The sequence below is a fragment of the Megascapheus bottae genome, chromosome 1, assembly GCF_031878675.1.
Source record: "Megascapheus bottae isolate mThoBot1 chromosome 1, mThoBot2.hap1, whole genome shotgun sequence".
NCBI classification, from domain to species: Eukaryota; Metazoa; Chordata; class Mammalia; order Rodentia; family Geomyidae; genus Megascapheus; species Megascapheus bottae.
Window position 1 is genome coordinate 97,442,436 of NC_143509.1, and position 12,320 is coordinate 97,454,755.

Below are 12,320 nucleotides of genomic sequence, written 5' to 3' on the forward strand. Positions count from 1 at the left end.
ATAGACTGGAGAAACAGTTGCAAACCCGGTACTCCCCAAAGAATATTATCTAGAGTATATAGAGAATCTTCAAAACTCAACAGTTAACAAAAACGAACAAAACCAACCCCCCCTAAACCCCAACCAACCAGAAAAGAAACAAAAAAAGCAGATCTTTCATTGAGAATGGATACAAGAAGGCCAATAATCACTTGAAAAGATGTTCAAAATCATTAGCCACCAGGGAGATACCGAGTAAAATCACAAAGAAATACACGCATAATAGGGCGAAATTAAATGAGAACACCTATGTGGGAAAAGATCACTTACACATTGCTCACAGGAATATAAAATGGCAGTTCTATCAAAGTTGGTAGTTCTATAAGATTTGAAGCATGCCACCACTACATAACCAAGCAATTATATTCATGGGTATTTATTCTGGAGAAATGAAAACAGTCTACAGTAGATTTATTTGCAATAGCCTCAAACTATTAACAGCCCAGGGGTCGTCCTGTTGTAACATAGTGAATGGTTAAACTAATTGTAGTATGTTCATACCACAGAATAATACTTGGCAATAAAAAAATAGATGGCTGGCATGTACAACCTAGATGTCTACTAGTTGAGAAACTGAAAAATGTCAAGTTCAAAAGATTATAAACCACATAAATCCATACACATGACATTCCTGACATGAAAAATTATAGAAATGGAAAACAGATTAATAATTTGCAAAGGTGAAGATGGAAGAAGACCTCAGTTTCATGAGTAGCGGGAACTATAGACTCTTTTAGGTCCGGGAGCATGGCCTAGTGATAAGAGTGCTTGCCTAGCATGCATGAAGACCAGGGTTAGATTCCTCAGTACCACATACACAGCAAAAACAAGAAGTGGTGCTGGGGTTCAAGTGGTAGAATGCCAGCCTTGAGGAATGCCCAAGGACAGTGATCAGGTCCTGAGTCCAAGCCCTAGGATTGGCAAAACAAAAACAAAACAACAAAAAGTATATATGCTTTTTAAAAACCTAATATTCTATATTACTTTATCAAAGATGAATGAACATAATTCAACTGTTTAAGGGTCAATGTTTTTGTCTTGAATATCAATCATACAGGACAAAAACAAAAAAGATAATACACTACTAACCTTAGTTTCTTTATTTGGGTCTTTTTAGCCAGCCTCTTTTTGTCTGGCTAGCAATGTTTTAATACCCTTCTGCCTCTACCCCTGGGTTTTTCTTTGGCTGTGGGTCAGAAAAACCTCGTTTAAGCCTCATCTATTATTTTCAAGCCAACAAGACTGAATGAGGGAAGGACTGTCTTATAAAATAAAAGCAGGAGTTTCTGAATGGCAATTAGTAATTTCCAGAGATGTCTTCTTTCTCTTGAGTAAGGAGAATAAAAGATGAAAATAATTACATTAGGGACGGAGAGTCTGGCCTAGTGGTAGAGTGCTTGCCTAGCATGCACGAAGACTCAGGTTTGATTCCTTGATACCACATACGAGAAAAAAGTGGTGCTGAGGCTCAAGTGGTAGAGCTCTGGCCTTGAGAAAGTCCAAGGACAGTGCTCAGTCCCTGAGCTCAAGCCCAGGACTGGCAAAAAACAAAACAAAACAACAACAAAGAAAATAATTACATTAAGACCACCTGATTTGGAAACAAGAGCTAACCTATTTTTCTCAAATGTAGTTTGTGCTTGTAAAGTATAAGAAAAATGGATATGAAAAATCCTACTCTTTTAAGCAAAGTGGTCAATATCATAAAGACAGATATATTTATTTCATATGACAGCACATTTCACAGGATATGTACAGAATGTCTGTATACCACCAACTTTAATACTGTATGTCTATAAAGTATACAGTTATAAATATTGTATGCCACAGAAGCAATAAAATTCTTACATACATATAAACAGCAATCTACTATAGAGAACAAAAACTCAGATCCTTAGTGTCTAATTTCTGTTCTGCTTTAAATAGAACTAGTATTTAATAATACACAGAATAATGGCTAGTTAATGGCAGCATACCTCTAACTTTCATAACTGTGCATTTTTAGCAACTTGCCAAATATAATTCTCCTGACAAAGCTTGAGCTGCTGCTATGCATATTTTAGATAATAGTTTTAATATCCAATAAGAGACATTGCTCACAGGACTGTAACTTGTACTATTGAAGTTAACTAACAATGTTTTTGCTAATGGAAAGAAAATACACTAATCACATAAGATGTTAAAGCCACAGTTTCAACACGTTAATTCACATTTTGAAGCACATTGCTTATAGTAATACTGCTATTTAAAACATACTACAGCTGAAATGATTAGAACCCCAAAGAGCACAATATAAACAAGTTATTTCTAACAGCAATTCCTGGCTGCGGACAGAATTACATCTATAAATATAGTATTTTGATAACATCTAAGCATTTAGAAAAGAGCTTTTTCTTAATAGATCTGCTTTAGGTTGGTAATACAATGCAGTTTTCTGTGCTTTTATACTTCAATGATCTTAGCCATGGACTTTTTTAAATATACATTTTTATATTGCCCTAATATACAACTTTAAAGGCTAAATGTGGATATAGGAATTTAGGTGGATATACATAACTCTTTTTATATAAAAGGAATGTAATTAAATATTAATGGGCAGAGATGATTTTAACTTAGAATGACAACTACTGTTTAAGGAGCTTTCTGATTGGTTTACTTGATGATATCAAAATACTACATTCTGTAAAAATTCATTGTACGTCTTAATAAAAGCAAGATCAGTCGCATACTGGCAGTGCAGGAGATAAAATCCATAGCTAAGTTGAGGTATAGCCTCTAAAAACTTAAAGCAGCATCATAGATGTGTCAAGTGGCCTCTTTAGTGGGAGAGAACATACAAAAGGGTGTGTTCCTGACTCAAAGCACTCAGGATGGCTGCTTTCCCTGCTACCAGCTAAGTTCCAGAGAAGAAGCAGCAAAAAGAAAAGTGTGGGCAACATAAACCTCAGTGCACTCCGAGTACGATTAGAACTACGGTTTGTCATTGGATTCCATGACCTCCATGAGGTCATACTACTGTTTGGAGAGGGCTACAGTATCTGTCCAAATGATAGAGAAAACCAACATGTGCTGCCAGCTGCAAGAACCTCCTCCTAGAGAAAAGCATGTAGAGGTGCTGAAGTAGAAAAGTGTTCAGAAGTAGTATCTGAGAAAGGCCGGGGTTTGAACAGTAGAACACTATGGTTTCATAGTTAGATTATTATAGCTTGGAAAATAAAATTAGTCAAATGTCCAAATCACTGATAGCCATCTTTTTGGTGATGAGATAGTAAAAGGACTTTTTTTAAAAAAGTTTTAGGTAAAATTTGATCTTTAGAATATTTTATAAATATGTAAATATGAGTACTTTTGTATACATATATACATATATCTTTTTGTTAAAGCAATGCTTTGAAAACTTTCATTATAACTGTGGCATCTCTTTGGTAAATAATTATGAATACCAATTGTTATTACCATTAAAGGGCTGAAAAAAAAAAAAGGGCTGACAATAATGTCAGCTAGAGACATGAGGGCTTTGTGTGATTTTTTTCAAAGACTGAAAAGGAATTTCTGAAAAGGGCTTCTTCTAGAGTAGTTTTAAAAGCACTTTTATGGCTACTCCTGTCTCCATTCATCTGACGAGAAACATACCATAACTCTAGATAATATAATGAGAAGCATCTTTCCTTATTTCTAATATACACATATTCCAACTTTGTACACATAAAATAGTGGTATTTTATGAAGATATCAGTGCACTTTACAATTTCTTATTGCACATAATGAATATCTAATGCCCACTTCATCTGGCTCTTAATTTGCTCAAGCTAAAAAATAAAGGGATCAAAAAACCTCCTCTCTGCCATATAACGTTATCTTTCTGTAAAGTCTATTGTAGGAGATGCCTTAGATGTCAAGGCTGTGACAGGATCTGCTGGAGGGCTGGTGCGAGGTGGGAGCAGAGGGACAGGTGGTGGAGGTGGTCTCCTGGCTGGCAACACACAGAAAGACACACTTGTATCTTTGTTCCAGTCATCATCAAATGGATCTGGTAGATCACTCAGGAAACCGGAGCAAGTTGACTTTACCTTCCTTTTCACACTAAAGTCGTCGTCGTCTTCAAAGGTTACCCAGCCTTTTGGGTTGCCTGCTTGCACTGCAGACTGGCCCTGGTGATCAAAACTGTCCTTAAAACGATCATGGGAACATGAAGGCCTGCTTACATTTTGACCAAGAGGCATTAGTGAAGGAAAAGGACTATTAGTATTAGGCTCTTCTTTGGAGAACCAAGAGGTTGTCTCTGACTCTTGAGACTGGGCTCTAAATGGGTTTCCAGGAGTAGTCCTATCAGTAAAAGGGTTTGTGCTGGTCAAGCTAGCAATAAATGGATTTGAAGCATTCTGTATACTTTCCTGTGATTTACTCCTGGCTGGAATTGGAGGCATGGTTGGCATGCAACTTACAGAACTCAAAGTATTCACAATGCTTTGTGTTGCAGAAGGCAACGGAATTAACCTATCTGGATCTGGGGTTAGAACAGGTGATGTCTGAACAGGTAGCTGAGTCTGTGATACAGCAAGCAGATTAAATGACAGATCTTCAAATGGGTCATTCTTGAATAGTGGCTCTTGTCTGACACCAGAGATTCCATTTGTTTTTATCTGAAAAAGAGTTAAGAACAGTGAGTCATCAATTTATATTATTAATATCCTCTCTTCCTCCTGTCTCAGTCTTTCTGTCTTTTCTGGGGAAACTATGCAAATTTGGAAACTAAAAAGTACTATCTTGTAACTTGTAGGATAAAATAAAATTTTATTCTTTAAAAACCCCTTAAAATCATTTTTATTAAATCCAGGTTTTTTTTTTAATCCCAAAGAAATAGAGCGTAATTTATTTCATATGTGTGTTTTAAAATAGTAAGGAACAGAATTATACAAAATAACAAATTTATTCATGCCTGCTTCTCTTAAATTTTAACAGGAACTTAAGAAACTCATATTCAGATCTCATGCTAAATCTGTGTAATAAACTTCCAACACCAATCTATGAAGATGGTAATGTTCTATGATTGTTCTTTAAGGCATATTATCATTTACATTATTACAAAATAAACATTTATGGATGTTAATTTTATCAATATATTTATATATCCATAAGCTACAGACAATAACTTTTCTACTTGGAAAATTTACAGATTTTTTTTTTTGCCAGTCATGGGCTTGAGCTCAGGGCCTGAGCACTGTCCTTGGATTTTCTCAAGATTAGAGCTCTACCACTTGAGCCTCAGCTCCATTTCCGGCTTTTTTCTATGTATGTGGTACCAAGGAATCGAACCCGAGTCTTTGGCAATGCTAGGCAAGCACTCTACCACTAGGCCAAACTCCTGGCCCCCAGATTTTTTTTGTTGTTGTTGTCAGTCCTGGGCTTGAGCTCAGGGACTGAACACTGTTCTTGGACTTTCTCAAGGCTAGAGCTCTACCACTTGAGCCTCAGCACCACTTCCGGCTTTTTTCTATGTATGTGGTACCGAGGAATGGAACCCGGGTATTCATGCATGCTAGGCAAGCACTCTACCATTAGGCCAAACTCCCGGCCCCCAAATTTTCAGATTCTTTACCTTATAATTTAAGTTCTCCTTTGCAGAATAAATGTTGAATAATTTTATAACTTTTCTTAATCTTTCTCATCTTGCCAAACGAAAGAGGTATACTATTCTAATCAAAATACAATGATTGTTTCAAGAGGTAGAGAGTGAGGACAGGGGATTTTGCTTTCCATTTGATGTACTTTTTTTTTTTTTTTTTGCTAGCTGCGGGGCTTGAACTCAGGGTCTGAGCACTGTCCTTGGGCTTTTCTCAAGGTTAGCACTCTGCCACTTGAGCCACTTCACCACTTCCCGATTTTTCTATGTATGTGGTACCGAGGAATCGAACCTGGGTCTTTGTGCATGCTAAGCAAGCACTCTACCACTAGGCTAAACTCCTGGCCATTGATGCACTATTTCTAAGATCCAAATGAAGCTGTTCCTCAAATGGTTTTGTCTATAATCTGATTCCAGCAAGAAAGGGTTCAGAATGACTCTAGGGCCATGAAAACTCTGCTTAGTCCATAAAGCTGTTAGGATGAAGACCAGCCAGCCACAGGGCCTCCTGAGTAGAAATGGACAATGTTGCTGGCCTTAGGAGCAAATGAGCTCTTTATTCTTCTTTTTCTTTGTGTCAGTCATAGGACTTAAACTGTCCCTGTGTGCTTCAGCTCAGGGCTGGTGGACCACTTTCTGTTTTCTGGTAGTTAACTGGGGATAAGAGCCTCATGGACTTTTCTGTCTGGGCTGGCTTTAAATCATGACCTTCAGATCTCAGCCTTCTGAGTAGCAAGAATTACAGGCGTGAGCCACCAGCACCCAGCTTAATTTTTTTTTTAAAGCCCTATATAATTCAGCTATGCCAGCTTCAAAGAAAGAAAACGTCCATGTTGGAAAAGATAGGGAAAGGAGAATTTCAGCTCAAGACCTACAATGCAACAAAACAGATCATTACCCAAAGTAAATTTAGATAATTGATATAGAAAAATAACTAGACTCTCATTAAACATACCAGAAAATACAGCAGTAGTTCCTATAAAATTTAATGATACATAGAAAATGGTATGGATAATCATGTGAATGAATTTCAGGTATCTGGTTTATTCAAAGGACATAGTTTGTAACTGAATAAACAGTATATTTGTCTTCAAAGCATTTGTTTTCAAACAGCATTAACAATTTATAAGAAAGAAAAAGGTCATGAGAGCCGGGAGTTTGGCCTAGTGGTTAAAGTGCTTGCCTAGCATGCATGAAGACCCGGGTTCGATTCCTCGGTACCACATATATAGAAAAAAGCCGGAAGTGGTGCTGAGGCTCAAGTGGTAGAGCTCTAGCCTTGAGAAAGTCCAAGGACAGTGCTCAGGCCCTGAGCCCAAACCCAGGACTGGCAAAAAAAAAAAAAAAAAAAAAAAAAAAGAAAAAGGTCATGAGATTCTACACTACTATAAACATATTATGGTAAGTAGACTACTACATGGAAATGCGCTTAGAGGGAAGTTTTATTTTAGCCATAAAATTACACCAACCTATGTTGACAATAATCTATTAATTGTTTATGATTAATATTAACAAAAATGAAAAATTTTTATTAGTTCTAAGATCAAATTCTCTGATGGGATATAGATCCACAACATAGATTTTATGGGAGAAGAAAATTTTAGTTGTTGCACAGCTTAGAATTGTATATTAAATTAAATAGAAGTGGGATAGCCTTTTCCAACTGTACTTGAAATTACCACCATCCATTTAATTTATAATCTAACAGGATTTGAGATGCTATTCAAATTGGTATTTTATAGAGAAAGGTGTTGGAAGAATCTTTAATCTTGTTATAATTTTATCTTTCTAAGTCATAATTCTTCCTTTCTGAAAAAGAACTTTTTGAAAATAATACTTCTCAAATGAAAGCTAAAAAATACTGAATTTTGAGTTTATATTATAGTATTGTTAAAACAAAGAATAAATTTTTTTTGCCTAATAAGCTTTTATATTTCCAAAGCTTTCCTTCTGGAGGTTACACCTTTTAGTTTTGTTAAACTTTTATTTTAAAAAAATGAAGCAAAAAAAAAAGAGGTAAAGCATTAGGAAAAACAACTAAAATGGTTTCTAAAAATCCAAATACTAAGAAAAAGAAAAAGCAGGTTTTATGGTATGGTAATAGAATTTAATTAATATGAACAAGTGGTTTTAAAAATGAGTGAAACTTTAGATGTATGAAGTGAATGATTCATACATCTAATGTGCTAAGAAGACAGATGAAAAGCACATGTAATATTGATAAATAGTCGAATACCTGTTACCCTGATGGTTGCTCCTGCTTTGAGAAAGGGAACACAGAATCAAAAGAAAGAGTTAGGAAGATAATTTGAGACCAACGAGCAGCCCTAACAATTCAATCATCAAAATACTCTTAGTTCTATGTTACATATAAAATCTGGGAACAGCAATATTTGCAGGAAATACCATGCTCAGACAACGCTGAATCCTTTTAATTCTATTGAATGAAGATTTGCAGGAAATACCATGCTCAGACAATGCTGAATCCTTTTAATTCTATTGAATGAAGATCCAAACTTTAAGTCTGTCTCAGATCAATTTTTATACAGTTCAGAATTTTGTCATTCCAAAAAAATTTTCAGAGCTCTAAACTAGTGTAAGCAGCCTGTTATGAACTGAACATTCACTTCTTCCATGCTCTAGCCCCACAAAAACATCATATATTAAAACCCAGAGGGAGATGCTCTGGGAAAGAATTAAGAGTTAGAACAAGTCATGAGGATCAGTGACCTCATGAGAACAGACAGCGGCGAGGCTGCACATGTGTTTGCTCACTCTTCCTAGCCCTTTCTAAGCACATCCACTGAGGAAGGCCATGGAAGTGTGTGGCTAACAATAAGCTACCATAGCAGCATCCTGATCTCAGACTTGAAGCCGTCAGAACTGTGAGAATTAACTTTTTATTGTTTAGGTCATTTGAATGGCAGCCCAAGAACATAAGATAGCCTTGGGATAACCCCTGGGTATCAATAATAGAGGAAATGTACAAAGTACCATTACTTTGCAGAAGTTGCACACCACTGAAATTAATATTTACTTCAACAAAATGGTCATGATTCATACTTATGTAGTTATCCAAAATTTCTGAAGAATATTTTCATTAATTCATATCACAATTATTAGTTGAAAGGCAAAAAATTAAGAAGTTATCTTACTTTTAATGTTTAAAATAAAATAACCTTTCTATTGAATAGAATTTTAAATATCTAGCACTTTCAAGGAACTTATTGGAAAATCTTCCAATATCTAAAGCATATATTTTCTTTTTCTTTTTGTGCTGGTCCTGGGGTTTGAATTCAGGGCCTGGGCATTGTCCCAGAGCCCTTTTACTCAAAGTTAATGGTCTATCACTTAAAGCCACGATGCCATTTCTCATTTTCTGGTGGTTAATTGGAGATGAGTCTTTTCGAGCTCAGTCTCTTGAATAGCTAGGACTATAGCGCTTGGCATCCTGATTTTTTTTTCCCCTCAAAACACAGCCACAGCTTTTTGCTGGTTATGCAGAGATAAAAAGTCTCACGGACTTTCCATCCTGGAATGGCTTCAAACTGCAATCCTCAGATCTCAGCCTCATGAGCCCCCAGCACTCAGTGTATATCTTATTTTCAGATAGCAAAACCAACTGTGACAATTTGGAAAGATGCCATCCTTACATACAAGGATGTAATTACCTACTAGACACAAGACTGAGTCTCTTTAACAACAACACAATAATAACAATGTGTAAAGCAGAGCACAGAGCTTTCTGCTCCACTATGGAGCTATATTTCTCTTAGCATGAGATTCTTTAAGATACTCTTAATTATTCTGATGATTTTGGAGTCTTATAAATCAGCTCTAATCTGTGCAAAGCAGCTGTAAATCTCCTTTAAATGGATAGTTGCGCTATGACTCTGTCATTTCTGTTGGATTTTCTTATTTTGGGATATTAGCTCACAATTAGATGACCTGGAAGTGAGACTAGTAAGTAAAGCATGTTTATGCTCTGTAGGCATATAAAACTCATTATATAATCATTAAAAGTTTTTTTTTTCTACATAGATTAAGAGCAAAAGAACATTAATAGGTGAAGTGGCGCTATGGCTCCAAGTGGTAGACCACTAGCCTTGAGCAGAAGAGCTCAGGGACAGCGCCCAAGCCCATAGTTCATGCCCCAAGACCACCACCACCAACAGCAAAAAAACATTAATAGAGCAAAGCTGGGCTATGTTTATGTATTTATAACATAATACAGCTTTATTCTTGTAGTTATTTCACCTCAGTCATTTTTGGTGAACTGATTACAAGAAGATTCAGGAACATATCTACCAGGCCACACAAGGCAGTACTGCCAGTCACCAATTACTATCCTCATTTCAATAAAAAAACTGCAATTGGAACAAGGAAAAATGATGTTTGGCAGTTATTGATATGTCCCTTCTGCAGTACGGATTGTCCTAAGATGCTTTTTACTAAGAAGGGCAATCTTTCTGGACAGCTTGCACTTTCTGAAGGCTTTCTGTACAGCAATGTTTTGGCTTCCAGATTGGTATAGAGACACATAAAACATTACAAAGTACAAAGAAGGAAGGTGCACTGTCCTGAAACAGTAACTGACAGTGGCTAGTTTCAAAGTTATTTTGCTCTCTAATTACATTTTAAAAATATTAATAGAACACATTTAAAAATAGAAAAAATATTCATGCTAACTAGTGAACATCAGAGGGAAAACAGTAATGGGTAATTATTCTTTGAGGTTTTTTTTAATCCTTATTACCTTCAGCACCTTCAATGTTCTGAACTAAAAACACAAAGAAATACTTCTTGTGTTAATCAGCTTAATTTTTTTCTAAATATAGTTTTTTTCACTTCTTACAAATGTGACCAATATCCAAATGAGTGTCAACTGTTAACAGTATTCTTATTTACTTTAGCATTTATTTTTGTGTAAAAATGTAAGAAACTTAGCTTCTGTCAACTAGCTAGTGATACCCACAAATTATAAAAACAAATGCAAACTACTACTTATGATCATACTTAAGGGACATTTCCAATATGCAGTATTTCTGTATTTTGGCAGACATTTATTTTTTTGAAGAATTTCTACCATGATTATCTTCAGCATTCTCACTTTTCTGAACTGAACAAAAAAATTCTTTTCTAACTTTAAAAGCAGAGTTTTAAAACACACATTTCTTTGGCCTTGATGAAACTGTCTAGTTAAAGACTTTAAACATAGCAAGGTAACAAAATGTAGTTATTAAACTTCATTATACCAACTTTACTTACATGTATATTAACAAAACTAAATAACATCCAAATAATACAATTTAATTTACTCAATTATCTCTGTATAAAACATATGTGTACATACACATGTATTTACATTCACAAATGTTTCTAATATGAGAACAAGAGTCTCCATGATGTAATAGGAACAGCTCAGGCAATGGCATTATTTTCTGCCAGACACTAATGTGATGATTTGATATCTTGTAGTTTTTACTTTGATGAACAAGCCTACTGCTATAAACCTGCATTATTTCTAATGATGTAATGACTGTGTCTATCTGAGATACCTCATGGACCGCAGTAACAGGTCAATAGACAAGAACTCCTCCTTGCAACAACTGAAGAATTATTCCCTGTTCATGAAAATTAACCACCTTGCCAGTATTTGAACAAACCAAGACTGATCTGATCTGACTTTCTCCAAAATCATTTAGTATTGTAAGCATTAAGAAAACTAGTGTTATTCATTTATTTACTAATCATCTACAGTCAATTATGCAAACCACAGTCAATTATGCAAACACATTAATGTAAGAAGCGATTTGGAAATGCTAGAAAGAATTCTGATCTAGGATCAGAGAACTTTTTTTTTTTTTTTTGCCAGTCCTGGGCTTAAGCTCAGGGCCTGTGCACTATCATTAAGCTTCTTTTGCTCAAGGCTAGAGCTCTACCACTTGAGCCTCAGCACCACTAAGTATGTGGTACCAAGGAATCGAACCCAGGTCTTCATGCATGCTAGGCAAGCACTCTACCACTAGGCCAAACTCCTGGCCCCCAGAGAACTTTCATATAAGCAACATGTAAAAAATAAATGCCTAAAGTCCTCCTAATAGCCAAAGCATTCCTTTATTATATACTCATTTGAGATATCAAATAACATTAGTTTAGTGAAGTCATATCTCAAGATGCTAGTAATACCAAATGGCAAAAACAAAAAAAATTTAAGGTCATTATTTACTTCATGTAAATGCTAAGTGCCAAGTGTTAAAGTTAAGACTTACTTGTTGCTGTGGTGAAGATTCTGAAGGCAAACTATGGGAGGACCTACTCCGAGGTGGGGGCTGTGGTGGGGTTTCCAAATTTGGCTGGGGGCCAGATTGAGGCATAGGTGCTGCCATGGGAATGAGAGGCTCCTGCAACTTTTGAGTAGGTGGAGGCAGAGAAGGCTGCAGAGGAGAAGCAGCCTGCGGCCTCAGTGGTTCTGGAAGAACAGCTGAACCTAGATAACACCAGCAAGAGTCACATGTTAGCTGTGCCTGAGAAAATCATGGTTTGTTTTTTCCTTCAGTGAAATGTTTGAGGACATTCTAGGAGTTTTTTATTCCACCCAACAAATACTTTCCTTTCTAGTAGCATGAAGAACAAAGGCTGTCCCTAATTGGGTAAG

The 12,320-nt window shown here is 36.0% G+C and overlaps 1 protein-coding gene across 17 annotated transcripts in view; it reads right to left on the bottom strand.

Moving 5' to 3' along the window:
* Nucleotides 1–1,743: 1,743 nt before the first annotated feature.
* The window catches only part of Synj1 (synaptojanin 1), an 85,724-nt gene continuing 75,147 nt past the window's right edge, over nt 1,744–12,320 (bottom strand). For 10 of the 17 annotated variants that reach the window (XM_090348723.1, XM_090348702.1, XM_090348710.1 and 7 more), the window contains 2 exons: nt 11,935–12,152; nt 1,744–4,682 (listed from right to left, as the gene is read on the bottom strand). In XM_090348723.1, coding sequence (XP_090204849.1) covers nt 3,894–4,682; nt 11,935–12,152 — 1,007 coding nt within the window. In that variant the 3' untranslated portion in view covers nt 1,744–3,893. Of the gene's footprint in view, nt 4,683–7,895; nt 7,923–11,934; nt 12,153–12,320 lie in introns of those variants that run through there. The other 7 variants (XM_090348772.1, XM_090348757.1, XM_090348765.1 and 4 more) reach the window with 3 other exon arrangements.